The following is a 21221-nucleotide window of genomic DNA, read 5'->3' on the forward strand; positions in this document are numbered from 1 at the left end:
TGGTCTTCAAAAATACTAGGTACTACTACCCAGTGTGGTAAATGGAATGCAAATAAGTAAGAGCTACATGAAGTTAAACACCGAAAGGGTGAGCTACTTTGCTGCAAATAAAGATGTAAACTGCCAGAGGTACTAAGAGAGAATAAAAAGGTCAAATGCAGAATTACTTCTTAAAAATTAAGTAGTACTTTTGGTTAGGCACAGAAATGAAATACATATGAACTTCCTAAAGCCCTACCAAAAGGACAGGAAAAAAATATACTGTTATAAAGTATAAACCCATAAGGACAAAAAGAACAGAATAGATCCTAAAGGCTGAAAAGCAGACAAATACCGACACCCAAGGGAATAGACCCAGTAAGTTGAAACCTAAGTAAAGGAAGCTCAAAAACAGGCCAATTCATCTAGAAAACTCAGTAATTAGAAGTGTGGGTAATAGAGGGAAAACTGCCTGAAAGTCTGTAAAAAGTAACAGGAAGACCCCAGACTGCCTCCGTAACCCGATGCAGCTGGGCCGCTATCTATCTCTCTCCCTAGCAGAAAACTGAAACATTCCTCTTTAGAGAGTGAGCCAGATCGGTGATTATTCTGTGGGGAAGGTGACCCCCCAGCACAAAAGAATACACCTATAGATACGAAGAGATGGGAGGACTCCCCCAACAGAACAGTTCTGCCAGAGATCATTACAGCGAAGCCCATCAAGGTGTTGTATATACAGAACCTCTAATCCTATATATGAACAAAGAGCTCTGGATCAAAAAACATTTGACCTGAACTTCCAAGATGAAAGCCAAAGACCAAATCAAAAAAATGAAATTCAATGGAAAAAGAAACAAGAGAAGGGAAAGTGGGGACTAGCTTTTAAAAAAAATACTAGTAATTTTAGAGAGGTAAGATGTGAATTCAATGAAAGAGTAAGAGGCTATAAAATGAAACACTAAGAGAACAAACTAAAGACTCAGAGAAATTCTAAGTAAGATCACAGACATTACAGTTCAATAGAAGAATTAAAACATAAGATCAAGGAAATACTCCCATCAAAAAAGGTAAAAAGACAGAGATTAAAAATAGGAGAGAAAGTATGAAAAAATAAAAATCAGTCCAAGAGGGCAACATGCATATGGCAAGAATTTGAGAAAACAGAACAGCTGTGCAGCAAACTAAGACCATCCAGATTTGAACAGGTTAGGGGCTCACGCAAAGGCTACCTCCAGGAAAAGAAGGAAATAGAATTAACTTAGATTTCCCTACCTGAGAAATATCTACTGAGTAGCATTTTCTACCTCTTGAAGAGTATAGGAAAAACTTAACAGTTCAAAGAGAATTAATCAAATGAAAATACAAAGGAGGTGATTATTCACTTTTTTTTTTTTTTTTTAAGATTTTATTTATTTGACAGAGAGAGGCACAGAGAGAGAGGCAACACAAGCAGGGGGACTGGGAGAGGGAGAAGCAGGCTTCCTGCCGAGCAGGGAGCCTGATGCGGGGCTTGATCCCAGGACCCTGGGACCATGACCTGAGCCGAACGCAGACGCTTAACTACTGAGCCACCCAGGCGCCCCACTTTTTTTTTTTTTAGATTTTATTTATTTATTAGAGAGAGAGAGCACAAGCAGGCAGAGCAGCAGGCAGAGGGAGAAGGAGAAGCAGACTCCCCGCTGAGCAGGGAGCCCGGCGCAGGGCTCTATCCCAGGACCCTGGGATCATGACCTGAGCCGAGGGCACACACTTAACCGACTGAGCCGCCCAGGCACCCAAGGTGATCATTCACTTCTAACAAAGATGAACAAGCCAAGACCCAGGATTCCAACTCTGATGATCACTAGTATTTTTTCATTCAGAGGAGACCAGAAATATTGGAACAGTTTCTAGTCTTGAAGGGAGCAGTTATACCCTGCTCTGCATCTACCTGTTGGTAACCTTTTAGAAAAGAAACGATTTCAGAGAAAGCGGTCTCTTTTTTTAGAGGGTGGGAAATAAGGTAATTAAGGTGAAGAGACAGTATCACCCACTGGTAAGGTCAAGCATACTACACAGTGAATATGCACAGACAACTCCCCCTTCTCTTTGTGTAGCCCTGGCCTTCAGTGAACCACACCACCCACATCCAAAAATGAAAACTTGCATTCTCAAACAAACTGACTGCTCTGCCTCGAGTCATAGCCACATAACAACACTTTCTACAAGACTCTGCTACCTCATGCCACCTTTTCAGAGACCTTCCCAGACCACACTACCTGAAACTAGACAATCACTACCACCAGTTTTTATCCATCTCCCCTCAACCCAAGGACAAGCTTTATAAAAGCAGAGAATTTTGTCTGTCTTAGACTCAGCCATATCCTCTGACTATAACTGAGCCGGTGTCAGCAAGTATGTGATGGATAGATGGACAGATGAATTAATATGGTACCTTAATGGCATGCTGAACCAAACCATTTTACTTATTCATTTTCTTTTGTCAGGAACTATATTCTTCCTTTTTCCCCCTTTATTTCACTCTTCTATATCCTTCTTATCCTAATGATAAGCTACAGGATATAGACTTACAAGCAGAAAGACTTTATTTCTGTCATATTTAAGTTTTTCTAGCTAGTCAGAAAACCCAACATCCTCAGAGGGGAAAAAAATGTATTCTGCATTCTAAAAGTCAAATTTACAAGAAGGATATCTGCATAAAAACCGTAATTCTGAAAAACCCATGTACTTTTATTTATGAGCTACTTCCTCAAGAGTTTCAACGAAATGTTTAAGGTAAAGGAACATTCATGTTACCTAATCTTAATGTTATTCCTGTTACAGGCTCAAGAGTTTAATAATGAACATCCAATTCAGACACACAGCAATTCTGACAATAATCATGATCTTTACTAACCACTCACCCATAATGCACACCAACTATTCTGGAAGACTGTTTGACGAGACCACTTTTACTTTTAAAATTTACCTCTTCTCGAAGCTGCCGTTCCCGTTCCTCTTCTAGTTTTTGGATTTCAGCCAGTGACAGCGTTGCCTGGGACTGACACGCTGTTGTATTGGACTGCTGGCCCCATGTGGAAGAAGAGGGAAGCTACCAAAAAAGGAAGGCAGAAGAGTTTGTGAGGAAATGTGCTCAGGAAAGAGAGGCAATATTGCACATTTATGTACAGGCAGAATATTCATATCTCCTTTAACTCCTTTTACAACATTCAATTCAAATTTCCTCCTACAATCCTTCTGCATTTTAGAATTCTCCCAGTTTGCTTTTTAAATTTTTTTTGTCACAAGAGGCGCCTGGGTGGCTCAGTAGGTTAAGTGTCTGCCTTCGGCTCAGGTCATGATCCCAGGGTCCTGGGATTGAGCCCCACATCGGGCTCCCTGCTCAACAGGGAGTCTGCTTCTCCCTCTCCCTCTGCTCCTCCCACCCACTCGTGCTCTCGCTCTAGTAAATAAATAAAATCTTTAAAAAATAGAATGTTTTAGGGCACCTAGGTGGCTCAGTCAGTTAAGCATCTGCCTTTGGCTCAGGTCATGATCCCAGGGTCCTGAAATCGAATCATGCATTGGGCTCCCTGCCTAGCGCGGAGTCTGCTTCTGCCTCTGCCCCTCCCCACTGCTTGTGCTTGCTCTCTCTCAAATAAATAAATCTTTTTTTATAAATAAATAATTTTTTTTTGGTCACTATCACAAACCTAAGATTATTTTAGAACTTAAAATATACACAATACACTTTTATTTGATCTACCATTTGGGGATTACAAATTTGTTACATCCGGCATTGACACGTACACAATATAGAGAAATAAGGGGAAAGAGGTAAACAGAAGAATTCTTAATCCAAGGAGGCAATAAAGGACATTATATGCTACTTTCTAGTGAAAGGTTGAAGAACAAGATTTCTGAAGGGAAAGCCAAGGTGGGGAGCTAATGGAAGATGCCAGACATAGTTCTTAATCAGTCTTTTATGAAAAAGAATCACTGTTAACCAGGCTGTAGCTTCTAGTCATGAGCACTAAGCTGTTTTTAATCAATAATTCTATTTTTCCTATCCTATAAAATTATTGACTAAAATAGAGTATAAATATTTGGGTCCTGAATACTTTAATGTTCTCAAATCCCTGATTATTCTAAGGGAATCTCTTGGTCTTCTAGGCCAGAAAAAGATACACTTTAATTTTGAAATATCCTGTGGCTCTTAAACAAAAATAACAAAAACCAAATCTAACAAGACTTGAAATATGTTTAATAAAAAAAATACATGAACATGGATCGAACAAAAGGCCCAAGAAGCCCAAAGAAGAATGGCTCTACAGCAGAAATCTCTAAATCTAGAGCTGATTGGATAAGGGCACAAACAGTTTACACTGTCACTAATATTACCAAATGAGTACTGATATTACCTTCAGCACTACAGAACATCATCGACCCTTAACATTTGGGGGCTAATACAATAGGTAGTAGGTGCATGTCTCTCAAAATGCACCCCTGCTATAATGGGGGAGAGGTGAGGAGGGAAGCTGAGAAAGACTGGGCACCAGGTAGGCAAAGTCGAGCATAAATGAACTCCTATTATCCACAGGAAATGACACATTGGAAGGCACTATCAAAATCAAATAAGGCAGCAGGTCTCAAACCTGGCAGCATCATCTGGGAGGACCTGTAAAAATGCAGATGTGTTGGTCCCACACTCAATGACAGAAGATCCAAAGGTGAGGCCAGAGAATTTGTATATTTTATAATTCTGATGCAGACATTCAGCCAGGAGCTCCCAATGTTGTCTAAAAGCCCAGTAGATGTTGTCACCCTAGCCTACCCCAGGAAACAATCTGCAGTCCTCTTCAGAACCTCAGCCAGCAGCAGGAAGAGATGCACCTTCCCCCCCAAAAAATGGCCCCTTCCCCTTTCAGGCACCTCTGAGATCCTTCCCACTGCTACGCCAACATATACTTCACTGTCCTCTCCCCTCATGACTCACAGGTCTGCTCTTTGGAATAATGCAGAACAAATCTGTCTTCCTCACGTGACAGACAAATGTCTGCAGATAGCTATCATTTTCCTTAAGTCTTATTTGAACATAGAAAATAATATCCCATTGTTTCGTAAACACTGCCTCAGAACATTTTCCAATTCAACCAACATCCTGTACTGCCCAGAGACCTGCAGTTTATCAATCATACTTTTCGGAACAACTCACTCCCAAATCAGAAACAAATAGGGAGTTTGGCACATTCTGTATCCCCTGAATGCCTAATATCCTTCAGTGATTTAAGAAAATTTACTATTTTTTTCTGCCCTCATATTGCTACCTTATTTTCAGCACTATTTTTTATTTTGAAAAACAACTGTTGTACTTCTAGTATGGTAGCACGAGGTGCACTGTACGCCCCCTCTCCCCAGCAAAACTGGTGAAAATTATTTTTCAAAAAATTATTTAGGGGCGCCTGGGTGGCTCAGATGATTAAGCGTCTGCCTTTGGCTCAGGTCATGATCCCAGGGTCCTGGGATCAAGCCCCGCATTGGGCTCCCTGCTCAGCGGGAGTCTGCTCCTCCCCCTGCTCATGCTCTCTCTCTATCTCTGTGTCTTGAATGAATAAATTAAAAATATATAAAAAAAATTATTTAAAGCATTATCTGGAAATGAACATAGGGAATACAGCAAATGAAGAAACATTTCTTCAAGACAACCTCCTAAAACTCCGTAAGAACTGAGAGTCTGTGGTACTTGTACCAAGATCTACTCTCTTGGGGTGCCTGGGTGGCTCAGTCGGTTAAGCGTCTGCCTTTGGCTCAGGTCACAATCCCAGAGTGCTGAGATGGAGCCCCGCGTCAGGCTCCCTGCTCAGCAGGCCTGCTTCTCCCTCTCCCTCCACCTGCCTGTCTGCCTACTTATGATCTCTCTCTGTCAAATAAATAAATAAAATCTTAAAAAAAGATCTTCTCTCTCAACTCCCAGTTCAACCAGACCAAAACTCCACTCCAGATGACCGTAGCTAAGAACACAGGCCTCCCTTTCCCATCAGCTACCAGTCAGTGGGCTGGCTTCCCACAAAGAGCACAACATCAGCACTTCCCACCCTGGCCACAGCTAACTGTTGCAAAGACTAAGTTACAGGCAAGTATAGCTGAGAGATGGGGGCTCCCTTCTTATGCCTAGCCCCCAACTTGTGGGATGGAAACTACCGTGAGCACAGCACTACTGGAACTATTAGGGCCCTGAGTGCCACTGCCCTAGCTCAAAAGGAGAGGTAAGCCAAGAAAACCTGAGGCTACTGCCCTCCCCCAAGGGCTCAATTCCTAAGCAGGAGTACCACTCAGAAAAGCACACCACTGTTGCCAGCGCCAGAGTTGTGACTCAGAGATTTTTGCCTTGGGGTGGAAGTGAGGGAAACAGATTGGAGTATGGTCCCTAAAGGATCTGACTTTATTTTTAACAGTGTGTGGACAATGAGGAGTCCAAGCCAAAGGGCACTTTTAAAAACAGCAGAGGCTGGGTGAAAGGCAATTAGGAGATTGGTAGATTCGCTGGAGATACAGGTTAAATTGCAGGAGATACAGGTTAAATTGGTCTCAGAGAACCAAGGAAAGAGCTGAAAGAAGTTCTCCTAGGGTCAGAAACAATCTCAAAAACAGACCTCAGGAAGCATCTCTTCAAAGAAGCTTGAATTTGACTCTATCAGTCTGTGAAGCAATCTGTGCTCCAGGGCACTTCTGAGAACAGTAGAGCAAGTCAGGTAGCAATTAGTGGAGGTTAACAGCTACATGTAGAAAAAGATATCAAAGACAGTCCTGCCAAAAACAGTGATCTGAGAGTGACTGTGGGCAAACCCAATGACGCAACTTGCAAAGGAGCAGAAGCAGCAGAGGCCTCCCTGTTAGGGAGGTAGGGAGAGACGGGGACTCCACCGAATTAATCCAATGAGTCATAATGACGGGGCATGCACTACAATATGTTATCAAAAAATTCCAGCTTCCAACAAAATATTATAAGACATGTAAAGTAACAAGAAAGAATGGCCTATATACCAGGAAAAAAGCTGGCATCCACCTATGAGAGTGACCAGATGTCAGATTTAACAAAAACGTCAGTTTTATAAATATGTTCAGAGAACTAAATAAAACCATAATTAAAGTAGTAAAGGAAGTCATGATGACAATGTCACATCAAATACAAAATATCAATAAAGAGACAGAGATTATTTTTAGACCAGAATGCAATCCTGGAGTTTAAAGGCCCAATAACTAAAATGAAAAATCACTAGAGGAGCTCAAAGTATATGTGAACTAGCCAAAGAAATTAATGAAACTTGCAGATCAACAGAGATTACACAACTCAAAAAAGAGAGAGAAAGAATGAAGAGAAACAAAGAGAGCCTTAGAGAAACGTGAAATACCACTGAGTGCACCAATATGTGCACAATGCAAGTACCAGAAGGAGAGGAGAGAAAGGAACAGAAAAAATGTATGAAGAAACCATGGCTGATATTTATTTAAAAAACATTAATTTATACATCCAGGAAGCTTAACTATAATAAGATAAAGACATCCACAGACATTACCATGATAAAAATGCAAGAGAAAATCTTGAAAGCAGCAAGAAGAAAAACAAATTGTCACTTACAAGGGAATCAGCATAAAATTAACAGCTGACTTCTCATCAGAAACAATGGAAGCCAGAAAGCAGTGGGATAAGATATCCAAAGTCCTCATAGAATGAAATGATCAACAAGGAATTCTATATCCACTAAAACTCTTTCAAAAATAAAGTTGAAATAAAGACATTCCCAGATAAATTCAGAGAATTTGTTGCTAGCAGACCTGCCTTACAAGAAATACTAATGGAAGTTCTTCAGGCTGAAAGCAAGTGACCCCAGAAAGTAATCCGAATCCAATAAAAAAAAACAAAGAAAATGCACAAAAACAAATGTGTGGTGTGTGTATTGTGTGTGTGTGTGTGTAAATATAAAATTTGTGTGTGTGTCTAAATAAGTAGATAGGCCAGAAAACAGTTGGATTTGTAGCAGAAATCTAACATGTTTGTCAAGAACAGCACAAAGGAGGTGAGTGGGAAAGAAGCTGTACTGGGCTAAGTAAATAACTCCATATGGTAACATTAATTCACAGGTACAAATGAAGAAAAGAAGAGATGATAAATAAGGTTATTTAATAAATATATAGTGATTTAAATCATTAAAGAATTAAAATGCTGCAACAGGAAATATTAATGTAAAAAAAAGCAGCAGCAGTAAAGGAAGAATAGAGGAACAAAAAAGACAGGCATAAAAAACAAAGTAAAATGGCAGACATATATCCAATTATATCAATAATATCACTAAATGTAAAAGGATTAAAGAATCCAATCAAAAGGCAGTGATTATCAGACTGGATAAAAAAATTAGATGCAACTATATTGTCTCAAAGAGACACTTTACATTCAAAGGTATAAACAGGTTGAAAGTGAAAGGATGGATAAAGATGTATCAGGCAAAGAGAAAAAACAAGAAAGCTGGAGTTTCTAAATTATTATCAGACAAAATATACTTTAAAACAAAAAAATGTTGGGGGCGCTTGGGTGACTCGTCGGTTAAGTGGCAGCTGACTCTTATTCTTAGCTCAGGTCTTGATCTCATGGTCGTTGAGTTCAAACCCCATGCTGGGCTCACAGTGGGTATGGAGCCTACTTTAAAAAAATGTTATTAGAGATAAAGAGAGACATTTAAGTATAACAAATAATCAATCCAGCAGGAAGATAAAACAACTGTAAATACATATGTGCCATACAACAGAGCACCAAAACACATGAAGCAAGAAATGGCAGAAATTAAAGGAAATATAGACAATTCAGTAGCTTGACAATATTTAGACAATAATACTTAAAGACTTCATTACTTTAACACTCCACTTTCAATAATGGACAAAACAATAAGGTAGAGATCAACAAGGATCTAGGTGACTTGAACAACACTATAAACTGACTGGACCTAAAAGACATCTATACAGAACACTCTAGTCAATAACAGTAGAATATACATTCTTCTCAAAGAAACATGGAACATTCTCCAGAACAGACATAAGGAAGGTAAAACGGGACATAAAACCAACTTCAGTAATTCATTTAAAGGGAAAAATAGGGGCACCCGGCTGGCTTATTTGGTAGAGCATGTAACTCAAGCTCAGGGTCATGAGTTCAAGCCCTACATTGGGTGTGGAGCCTACTTAATATTAAAAAATAAAGTAAAATAAAAGAAAAAGAAAAAGAAAAATAATATAAAGTATGTTCTCTCTGATCACGATGAAATGAAAGTAACAAAGAAATTTTGGAAACTCACAAATAAGTGGAAATTAAACAAAACACTTCTATATAACCAATGAGTCCAAGAACAAATCAAAACTTATGGGTAGCAGCTAAAGCAATACTTAGAGGGAAATTTGTAACTGCAAACATCTATCCTGAGAAAGAAGATCTCAAATCAATAGACTAACCTTCTACCTTAAGATACTAGAAAAAGAGAGCAAAGTAAACTTAAAGCAAGCAGAAAGAAATAGTAAAATTAGCGAAGAAATTAATGAAACAGATAAAATAGAAAAATATCAATAAAACCAAAAGCTGGTTCTTTAAAAAGATCAACAAAATTTACTTAGCGTGACTGTCCAAGAAAAAAAGGGAGAAGACTCAAATTACTACAATCAGGAAAGAAAAGGAGGACATCACTATTGATCTTAAAGAAACAAAAAGGAATATAAAGGAATACTATAACCAACTGTTTGCCAATCAGATAACCTAGATGAAGAAGACAGATTCCTATAAAGAGACAAACTACCAAAAACTTACTCAAGAAGAAACAGACAAGCTAAATAGACCTTTAAGAAGACACTGAGCCATTACGCTGCTGAGCCTCTTGCCCCAGTCAAAATGCATTCATCAGAGATAATACAGAAGCTGAAACCTGAGAAATGGCCTAAGGATGTTAAAGCTAGAGCCTTCCACCAGTGGCCCTACTAGAAGAAGGCCCTATCTGAAATGAAAAGGGGATCTGCATATAGCCTCAAATACCAATGACATGGCTCACTGGATTCATTTATGTTTAATGTGATATAATTCATCATTGATTGTTTCTGGTAATAAATTAAAATTCAAAAAAAAAAAAGAAGACATTGAGAATTCCACTCAAGACTGGCATTTGGTCAGTGGGAACCCACACGGTTGCAACATGTGTATTGAGAAGTGCTATTTCTGTTCAGGGCTCATTCACCCCAGCCATGGCATGATGTTTGTCTGGAACAACTGTAAGGTGCTCAGATTCTGTAAATCCAAGTCTCATTAAAAACTTTAAAAAGAAGCACAATCATTACAAGGTCAGATGGAGTAAAGCATTCCATATAGCAGCTGGTAAAAAGCTTACAGTGGATAATTCATTCGAATTTGAAAAACATAGAAATGAACCTATCAAATATGAGTGAGAGCTATGGTATAAAACTACTGATGCAATGGAGAGTTGAAGAGATCAACCAGAAACAAAAAGCTAAATTTATAATGAACAAATTAAAGAAAAATAAAGAATTACAGAAAGCTCAGGACATCAAAGAAGTCAAGCAAAACATCATCTTATCCGGGCCCCTTTTGCAGGCAAAGGAAAGCAGCTGGAAGAAAAAATGGTGCAGAAATCACAACAGCATGTGGACATGGAAGATATTTCTTAAAAAATCTCACTAACCATTTCTATTAAGTGCTTTTGAAAATCTCCTTAGGAGACTAAGAACTTCTAAATTATTAATTTTAAATAAGGTCACTCAAATGAAAGGTAATTAAAAATACATCTCCCCTACATTGCTATCTGCAAAACATTAGGTACTATGGATGTTAGATTGCATCTCCACTGTTAAGCCTTCACTGATAGTTACATTAATTTTTTTTTTTAAAGATTTTATTTATTTATTTGAGAGAGCTAGAAAGCACGAGTGTGCACACGGGGAGAGGGGCAGAGACGGAAGGAAAGGACAAGCAGACTCTGTGCTGAGCGCAGAGCCTGATGTGGGCAGATCCCGTAACTCTGAGATCATGACCTTAGCTAAAATCAAGAGTTTGATGCTCAACTGACTGAACAACCCAGGCACCCCCGATAGTTACATTTATGTAAGTCATGCAAATTCTCTTTGTGAATACAGAAGTGAAGTGTGGACATAAAATGGTCCTGCCATTTGGATAACGACACCAGGCAGCATTTATGTAAGAACTAATGATAAAAATTAATGGCTAGTGATCTGTAAAATAAATTTTCTTTGCAGTTAAAAAAAAAAAAGTAAAGACATTGAATTAGTAATCAAAAAACTATCCACAAAGAAAAGCCTAGATGGTTTAACCACTGAAGGCTACCAAAGATTTAAAGAAGTGATACCACTTTGGGGCGCCTATGAGGTTTAGTCTGTTAAGCGTCTGCCTTTACCTCAGGTCATGATCCCAAAGTCCCATGTCAGGCTCCCTACTCAGCAGGGAGCCTGCTTCTCCCTCTCCCTCTGCAGCTCCTCCTGCTCGTGCTCTTTCACTCACTCTCGCTCTCTCTCTCAAATAAAATCTTAAAAAAACAAAAAAAGAAGAAATAATACCACTTCTTCACAAGCTCGTCCAAAATATAGAAGAAACATTTCCCAACTCATTCTTCAAGGCCAAGCATCACTGTGACACCAAATCAGACAAAGACATCACAAGAAAGAAAAAATTACTTACAGACCAAAATCTCTTATGAATATGAACACAAAAATCCTCACCAAAATACCAGCAAAACAAGTCCAGCAACATATAAAAACAGAATTATATGCCAAGTAGGATTTATCCCAGGAATCCAACAGTGGTTCAACATCTGAAAATCAATTAATATATTACACTATACTGATAGAAACAAAACAAAACAAAAAAACATGATCATCTCAACAGACACAAAGCATCTGACAAAATCCAACACCCTTTCAGGATAAAAATGCTCAACAAAGACGGAATAGAAGGAAACTTCCTCAGCCTGATGAAGGGCATCTGCAAAAAAATCCACAAATAACATTAAATTTAATGGTGAAAGACTGAATGCTTCCTCCCCCAAGATCAGAAACAAGACAAAGATATTCAATTTGCTATTTCTATTCAACATTGTATTAGAGGTTCTAGCCAGGACAACTAGGGAGAAAATGAAATAAAAGACTGGAAAGGTTGAGGTAAAACCATCTCTATTTGCAGATGACAAAATGTTGAGTACAGAAAATCCTAATGAATCCATTAAGAAATATTAATAAAGCAGCAGCTCAGCAAGATTGCAGGATACAAGCTCAATATACAAATATCAATTGTAGGGGCGCCTGGGTGGCTCAGTCATTAAGCATCTGCCTTTGGCTCAGGTCATGATCTCAGGGTCCTGGGATCAAGCCCCGCATCGGGCTCTCTGCTCCACGGGAAGCCTGCTTTTCCCTCTCCCACTCCCCCTGCTTGTGTTCCCTCTCTCGCTGTTATCTCTCCCTGTCAAACAAATAAATAAAATCTTTAAAAAAAATACCAATTATGTATCTATATACTTGCAATGAACAATCTGAAAATGAAATTTTGAAAACTCCATTTACAAGAACATCAAAAAGAACAAAATACTTAATAAGTTTAACAGAAGTAATACAAAAGTTACACTCTAAAAACTATAAAGTACTGAAAGAAATTCAAGAAGATCTAAATAAAAATCATCCCATGTTTATGGATCAGAAGACTTAATATTGTTAAGGTGGCAAAGCTCCTCAAACTGATCTACAGAGTCAAGGCAATCTCTGTCAAAATCCCAGCTGGCTTCTTCGTGGAAATTGATAAGCTCATTCTACAATCCATATGGAACTGAAAGAGACTCAAAATAGCCAAACAATATGGAAAAAGAACAAAGTTGGAGGACTCACACTTTCTGATTTCAAAAGTTAAACAAAGCAATAAAATATCAAGATGGTGTGTTACTAGCATAATGACAGATGTATAGACCACGTGAACAGAATTCAGAGTCCAGAAATGAAACCACATGTCCATGGTCAACTGATTTTCAACTAGAATGTCAAGGCCATTCAGCGGACAAAGAATAGTCTTTTCAACAAATGGTGTAGGACAACTGGATAGTTAGTCACAAGCAAAAGAATGGAAGTCAAACCCTTACCTCATACAATTAACAAAAACTAACAAAATGGATCAAAGACCTAAACATAGCAGCTAAAATTACAAAAGTATTGGAAGAAAACATTGGAATAAATCTTGATGACCTCAGATTTGGCAATAGTTTCTTAGATATGACATCAAAAGCACAAACAACAAAAGAAAAAACTGAACTTCATAAAAATGAAAAACTTTATGCATCAAAGGACACTATCAAGGAAGTAAAAAGACAACCCAAATAATAGGAAAAAATATTTTTAAATCATGTATCTGGTAAGGGACTTATAATATCTAGAATATATATAAAGAACTCTTATAATTCAGTAAGACAAACCTAGATTAAAAGCAGGCAAAGGATTTGAATAGAAATTTCTTCAAAGCTACACATGGCCAATAAACACATGAAAAGATACTCGACATCATTTGTCATCAAATGCAAGCCAAAACCACAAGATATCATTTCACACCTACAAGGGTGGCTACAATCAAAACATCAGATAATAAGGATTAATGAAGATCTGGAGAAATTTGAATTCCCATATATTGCTGCTGGTGGTAATATAAAACGGTACAGCCACTTTGGAAAACAGTCTGGTAGTTTCTCAAACCATTAAACACATAGTTCTCATACAGCCCAGCAATTCCACTCCTAGGTTTATACATCTGCATAAAAGCTTGTACATAAATATTTATCTATAACAGCAATACTCATAATAGCCAAAAGACAGAAACAGCTCAAATGTCCATCAACTGAGGAATGGATACACGAAAGCTGGCATGTCCATATAGTGGAATACTATTCAGCCATAAAAAGGAATAAAGTACTGATTCATATTACAGTATAAGTGAACCTTGAAACCATTATGCTAATTCAAAGAAGCCAGTCACAAAGCACCACATATCATATGATTGTATTTATGGGAAATGTCTAGAATAGGGAAATCTAGACAGAAAGTAGATTAGGAGTTACTTTGGGCTGGGGAGAACAGGGGGTAGGGTGTGACAGCCAGAGGGTGTTTTGGGGGGCCTAGGATGATACTGAAAATGTCAAAATCCACATGGTGACAGTTGCACATATCTGAATATACTGAAATTATTGAATCGTCTACTTTAACTGGTCCAATTGTATTGTATGTCAGTTCTATCTCAATAAAGCCCTCTTTAAAAAACTTTTTTCGGGGCACCTGGGTGGCTCAGTCGTTAAGCGTCTGCCTTCGGCTCAGGTCATGATCCCAGGGTCCTGGGATCGAGCCCCACATCAGGCTCCCTGCTCAGCAGCCTGCTTCTCCCTCTCCCACTTCCCCTGCTTGTGTTCCCCCTCTCGTTACAGCTCTGTCAAATAAATAAATAAAATCTTAAAAAAAAAAAAAAAATACTCCCCCCACCCCCCGCCCCAGAGAACCTTTAGCAATTCCTCATAACCACCTCAAGTTCTTTATCTTCACTCAGAATGTTTATCTATAAAGTATCTCTACAGTCTTGTGGCACCTGGGTGGCTCAGTGGTTAAGCGTCTGCCTTCAGCTCAGGTCATGATCCCAGGGCCCTGAGATCAAGCCCTGCATTGGGCTCCCTGCTCAGCAGGGAGTCTGCTTCTCCCTTTGCCCCTTCCCCTCCGCTTGTGTTCTGTCTCTCGCTCGCTCTCTCTCTCAAATAAATAAAATCATTAAAAAAAAAAAAAATCTCACAGTCTTTATTGGAAGATAACAGGTCAAAACCAGACACACAAAAGACAGCCAGAGAAGTTAGAGATCTGGAAGTTACTTGTGCCTTTGTCTTCCCCCTTTATCCCCATAATCTTATCAGTCACCACATTCTATGATGTGGCCTCTAAGAACAGTCTTCTGACAGCCTTTTCAGGGCCCTGGAGCCAAAGATACAGGGGTTCTAATGCACGGCTCTGCTCTCAACTCTCAGCTGGACCCAAAGCAAGCTAAAACTAAGCTCCTGAACATTTTTCCTCTTTGGCAGAACATAGGTATCCACACTTAAGCTTTTAACGATGGTTGTAAAGATAAAATGATGTAACATATGAAAAGCTGTGGTCCAGTGCTTGACACAAAGCAAACACTCAATAATTACTGCCATCTTCAACTCCACCTTTCCAATCCTACCACCACCTTCCTCTCCTTCACGTGGACCACTCTACCAGCCCCTCACAAGCACTCTGCTCACCTCCAGTGCTGTTCCTTACAAGTCCATCTTCCATTTAGTTCTCAAAGTGATAAATATTTGCTCCTGCAAATCGGACAGTGCTATTTCCTAGATGAAAACACTTTAGTGTCCCACTCTGTTTTACACACCTTTAAGTCCTAATTCTTTAATAGAGTATATACAACCCATGGTGACACAGACCCTGCCCACACTTCTCTCAGACCTCACTCGCCAGCAGTAGTAACTGACTTTTTAAATTCCCCCAAACATACCACAGTGTTTCTGAACTTCATTCCTCTGCTCACACCATGTCTCCTCTCTCAAAAACCCCCTCCATTCTCCAAACTGCCTATTTAGCTTTTTCTTGTTTTTCATTTTCCTCCCTAATGACTCAAGTTTAGAAGTTAACTTCTTCTAGGAAGTCTTCCCATACTTCCCATGTGGACAGTGGTTCTCACATTTTAGAGCAAGCAGAAGAATGCCCTGGAAGCTTTGTTCAAACACAGATTACTGGGTCCCACCCCCAAAAGGTTCTGATTTAGGAAGTCTGGTGTGGGACCTGAGAATCTGCATTCCTAACAAATTCCCATGTGCTCACACCCTGAGAACTGCCACCTCTCTCACTACACTCACCACTTTGTATTCACATTTCCTATTTATATGTCTTTCTCCCATGAGCTCCCTGAAGATAGGGGACACTAAACCATACTGCTAACCACAGATCACATGTAAAGTTCTTGGGACCCTGCCATAAAGCTTCCTAATTACTCCCATTCCATCACTAATGCCACAACTTTATGGTCACCGAAGGCTTACTACCTGGCAGCCACCCCAGCTCTGTCTTTGTCCCTCAGATCCAGTCACTAAGTCTTGCTGGCTGCTTGGCTTGCTCAATTGGTAGAGCATACGACTCTTTGTCTGGGTCGTGAGTTCAAGCCCCACACTGGGCATGGAGCTTACTTGGGGGGGAGGGGGGGAAACTCCTAACGTTCAGTACTAAAGAAAGCACACTGCTTTACTGCTACTGCCCTGCCAGCATCCACCTAAAACCACCAGGCAAGGAGCCCCTGTGGCTGTGCCGAGGCTCTACCTTCATCTGAGCCAGCTGCTGCTGCTGCTGCTGCTGCTGCAACCTGCGGAGAGCCTCCTGCTGCTGCTGCCTCTGGCGCAGCAGCTCCTTCTGCCGCTGGAGCTCCAGTTCCTTCCTCTTCCGCTCCTCTTCTTCATGCCGGAGTCGGGCTGCCTCCTCTTCCATCCGCAGCCGGTTCTCCTCTAATCGACGCTGGGCTTCTTCTTCTTCCCGGGCCCACTTTGCAGCCTCCTCTTCCTTCCCAGAAGGAAAAATAAAAGAGAATAAAATTTAATTGTGTTTAAAAAAAATCTGAATCACTTTAGAAGGTTTCTGTCAAAAAACTATACAAGTACCAGAGAAAACAGAAACTCTGTTTATGATGACAAAAGGCAGAGGTAAGTTTTCTTTTAAAATATATTTACAGTAGGGCGCCTGGGTGGCTCAGTTGGTTAAGCGACTGCCTTCGGCTCAGGTCATGATCCTGGAGTCCCTGGATCAAGTCCCGCATCGGGCTCCCTGCTCGGCGGGGAGTCTGCTTCTCCCTCTGACCCTCCCCTCTCTCATGTGCTTGCTCTCTCTCATTCTCTCTCTCTCAAATAAATAAATAAAAAAAAATAAAATAAAATAAAATATATTTACAGTAGCTACAAAGGCTTGCCATGCTTACAGGATAAAATTTCAATTTATTTGCTAAATTCTCCATGAAAGGAATGTCACTTTGAACATCGGTGGTAAGCACTGATCTCTCTAAGAGATCACCACCAACTGCAGCAAAGGCTTCTGGAGACTGTTCCTATATTGAGGCAGAGCTAGCTTTTCAGGGTGCTGAAGGTGAAAAGCTACCAAGACCTTGCAAGGACAGATTACCAGGAAAACGTCAACCAGTTCTGGAACCAGAGCAACCTTACAAGAACACTTAAATTCCATCCCTGATTCACACCCCTTGTGACCCACGGGTCCTTTGGAACATCTCTCCTCGACCCATTGTCCATCCCTCTACTACTCAGTCCTGTACCTTGGCTCATTGTCCTTCTGCTTTCCTTCTACAAAACCATTCCAATGTGCCCTCTGGAACTCTCCTCACCCTCCTTCACAGAGTCTGCTTACTGTACCTACAATGCTGTGTTTTATTCAGATAGCCCATTCCCCTTCATTCTCCAGAACTCAGGGCAGGTATCAACCACTCTACGGGGACTTCCCTAGCCCTTAGGAGGTAAACTTCCCCTCTGCCATTTCATTTTGTCCAATTATACCTCGTACTCTGTTTGCTCCTAGTCCACCCGTGGCAACAACTATTTCCTATCCAAAAACCATTCCTTTCAGGCTTCTTCCTTGGGGACAGAGGCTCTGTCACCTCAGATGTCTAAAATGCCAGATTTCACTTTTTAAAAAGCTTCCAATGTAACTAGGGGCACCCATGTGATAATGATTTAGGCCAAAGGGATGTCTGCTGGGAGGCTTCTAGAGAAGGTATTCTTCTGAAACAAAAGCATAAGAGAAGGATCATTCCCTTGCAAGCTGTACAAGGGCATGGTACCCAAAACTCCTAATCATGAGGTGAAAAATCTGAAGTCAAAGTAAACCCACCAAGAAACACTAGAGCAGAATTTTGCAAAGGACCTGGATCCTTAATGATAGCACTGAGTTACTGCCTTATATCCTTGATATGGGATCTGTTGTTTAAACTATTTTTAGGTGAATATTTTCATTTTGCACCTGAAAGCATCCTAACTGTGGCATTTATTTCTTGTACAATCATCACCAACATAGCCAGTGAGCTTCTTAAGGACAGAAACAATTTCTTTAAAACTTTCATACTCCACCAGGAAACAAGCACAACAACTGGCATATAGTACCTTAACTAAATATGTTAACTGTCAAATGAATAAGCCAAACGATGAACTGACATACAATCTACCCTTGAGGTCTATCTACCTCTAATAGTATTTAGGTTGCTCAAAGAGTTTCAATCAAGAACTTAGACAAAATCAGGTAATGTCCAGCTTGTGTCAATCTACATGTATGAGTATGGACTGCCCACAGTGATTTCCTTCCAAAGAGCACAGTCTGTAGGGAGAAGAGTGATGTTCACGGTGGAAAACCTGACAGGCGCTGCTGCTGCCAAGTGACCAGGGTCCACACCAGCAGTCACGAGTCCTGGTGAGAGTATGTGTCCTTGATACAGTGTGAGGAGAATGGCACTTCGCCTCTGTGTGATTTACTTTCCAAACCCCGTAAGTCCAGTTTAATTGTAAGAAAAACATCAGATGAGTTCCAAGAGAGAGTTACCCTATAACATACGAACCATTATACCTTAAAACTGCCAAAGACCCTCAAAACAAGGAAAGCCTGAGAGACTGTCAAGCAAAGAAGCTAAGGAGACAACTAAATAGAATATTTTGGATTTGGGATCTGGAAACAGAAAAAAAGACATGAGGGAAAAATTGACGAAATGTGAATAAAAAACTATGGATTTTAGTTAATAATAATACATCAATAATGGTTTAATGTGACAAATGTGCCATATTAATGTAAGATAATAATAGAGAAAACCATATTATCATCCAGATTTTTCTGAAAATCTAATACTGCTCTAAAAATAAAGTCTACTAATAAAAAAAAAATCTAAGTTCTTAAACATTAAAAGGAAATGCTTTAGGGGTTCTGGCTGCCTGTAGTGGCAGAATGACCTGGTTGGACTAGAACTGGGTAGTGTCCACTGTTACACAGCCTGTGAAAATATGAAGCAGCACTGAATAGTGCACTTTAGAAAAGTGAGAGTACCCTCAGGCAAAAGTGGTCAACTTGCAGATCTCTCATTTGTTTTTTTAAAGGGCAGGCCTTCTTTAGATTTCTCTTCTGGGGGGTTTTTGGTTCTTTGATATTTTGTCCAGCTTTTGTAATTACCCATGGGACAGTCATTACAAAAGAAGTAAGAATCAGTTAGGTCTCTTCTAATAATTTTCAGTAAATAGGCTATCCTCATATCCAAACACTTTCCAATCACAAATTCCTAGCTTCAAAGAAGAAATGAGAAGAGCAAACCATCTGTCACCTGCTTGCGTAACAACTCTTCTTGCTTCCGCCTTTCCTCCTCTTCTCTTCTCCTCTCTTCCAGTCTCCGAAGAGCTTCTTCTTGCTGTTGTCTTTCTTCCTCTTCTCGCTGTCGCCTTAATGCAATTTCTTGCTCCCTTTGGCGTCGCAGAGCTTCTTCCTAAATTTAAAAAAAAAAAAAAAAGGGGGGTGTGTGTGTGAGAGAGAGAGAGACACAGAAAGAAACGAACTCTGGATCTGGATTTATATATCCCATAATAATCTGAAAAGAAACAGACTATGTGTTGCTAAGGCTCTGTCAACAGTAAATATAGAAAGAATATAACCAGGATCTAGAGTAAAAAGTAAAAAAAGTTGGGAAGTAAACATATCAACAATTAAAATAATTTGTATTTAAAGTAGTGGGGCACCTGGGCGTTCAGTCGGTTAAGTGTCTGACTCTTGATTTTGGCCCAGGTCATGATCTCAGGGTTGAGGGATCAAGCCCCGTGTCGGGCTCCACACTGGGTGTGGAGTCCACTTGAGATCTTCTCTCGCGCCCTCTTCCCTTCCCCTCTCCCTCTCTCTCTAAAAAAAAAATAATAATAGTAAATAATAATAAATAAGATTCTCCCTCTCCCTCTGCCCCTATCCTCGCCACCCACCCACTAAAGCCCACACACGCTCTATTCTCTAAAAAATAAACAAATAAAAATAAATAAAATAAAATAGCAGCAGTTAAATAGCACTACACTGAGAGTCTATCCTAGTTTCTACATTAGCTATTGCATTTACTAATTAACCCCAGAAAGGGCTACAGAAGGCCTGAGGCTTTGGCTTCTCTTTGGTACCATTAACCCTTATTTACCCACCCCCTCAAATCAACTGAGAAACCAGAACATAGGTCAAATCAACATAGCAACCAAAAATGCCTGGTGTGGTAGAAATAAGCTCTCTAGTCAGAAGTACTGAGCAAAGTTGTGTATTCTAGAACGTGTTCTGAAGAACGAAGTCCCCCATGTCAAGTACAAAGAAAAGGGTCTCTGTCGCCGGGGTGGTTCAGTCAGTTAAGCATCTGCCTTTGGCTCAGATCATGATCTCAGGGTCCTGGGATGGAGCCCCGCATCAGGCTCCCTGCTCAGTGGGAGTCTGCTTCTCCCTCTCCCTCTGCCTCTGCCCCTCCCCACTGCTCGTGATCTCTCTCTCTCTCTCTCTCTCAAATAAATAAGTAAAATCTTAAAAAAGGGGAGGTGTCTGTCAAAATTTAGGAAATACTGAGCAACACAGAATTAGACTGATTTCTTTACTGCGATACTTCTTAGAGCCCTTACGTGCTAGTGTAGAGTGTAACCCTAAGAAATATTAGTAGTTCAAATCTAATCTCAGCAGGGACCCTTTTGTTTTCCACAGCGTACCTCTTGGGGCCAACAATGGGTATGAAATGTGAGATAAAGTGGACTTTGGGTCCATTACAGAGTAGATTGTTTCAACTGGAATTTGTAAAAATCCCAACAGAAAAATGGGTCCTGCACATGAAAAGAGAATTCCCAAAAAAGAAATATAAATAGCCAAAGTCCACAAAAACTGTTCATCATCACTGGTTATAAAGCAAAGACTCAGTTACTTCCGAAATCTAACTGAGAATATTCAAAGAAATCAACTCCGGTTATTTACCAGGACTGAAGCTACCCCCCCAGGGGCTGCTTACTGGGTCACAGATATTTCTTCTAAAGGAAGTGAATTTCCTAAGGCTCTAATCCCAATCCTGCTGTTAACTCCCGGATCTCAACCTCAGAGGGACCATCTCCCAAGAACCATGAATG

At 40.0% G+C, this 21221-nt stretch overlaps 1 protein-coding gene and 1 pseudogene across 6 annotated transcripts in view; one reads left to right on the top strand and one right to left on the bottom strand.

Moving 5' to 3' along the window:
- Positions 1-21221, bottom strand: part of GIGYF2 (GRB10 interacting GYF protein 2) — a 146385-nt gene that overhangs the window by 12895 nt on the left and 112269 nt on the right. For all 6 annotated transcript variants that reach the window (XM_032398311.1, XM_032398400.1, XM_032398231.1 and 3 more), the window contains 3 exons: positions 19421-19579; positions 16384-16620; positions 2948-3070 (listed from right to left, as the gene is read on the bottom strand). In XM_032398311.1, the coding sequence (XP_032254202.1) occupies positions 2948-3070; positions 16384-16620; positions 19421-19579 (519 nt within the window). The remainder of the gene's footprint in view (positions 1-2947; positions 3071-16383; positions 16621-19420; positions 19580-21221) is intronic.
- LOC116628331 lies at positions 9656-10946 on the top strand (annotated as a pseudogene).

This window comes from Phoca vitulina, unplaced genomic scaffold, assembly GCF_004348235.1.
Source record: "Phoca vitulina isolate PV1807 unplaced genomic scaffold, GSC_HSeal_1.0 scaffold1, whole genome shotgun sequence".
In the NCBI taxonomy this organism is placed as follows: Eukaryota; Metazoa; Chordata; class Mammalia; order Carnivora; family Phocidae; genus Phoca; species Phoca vitulina.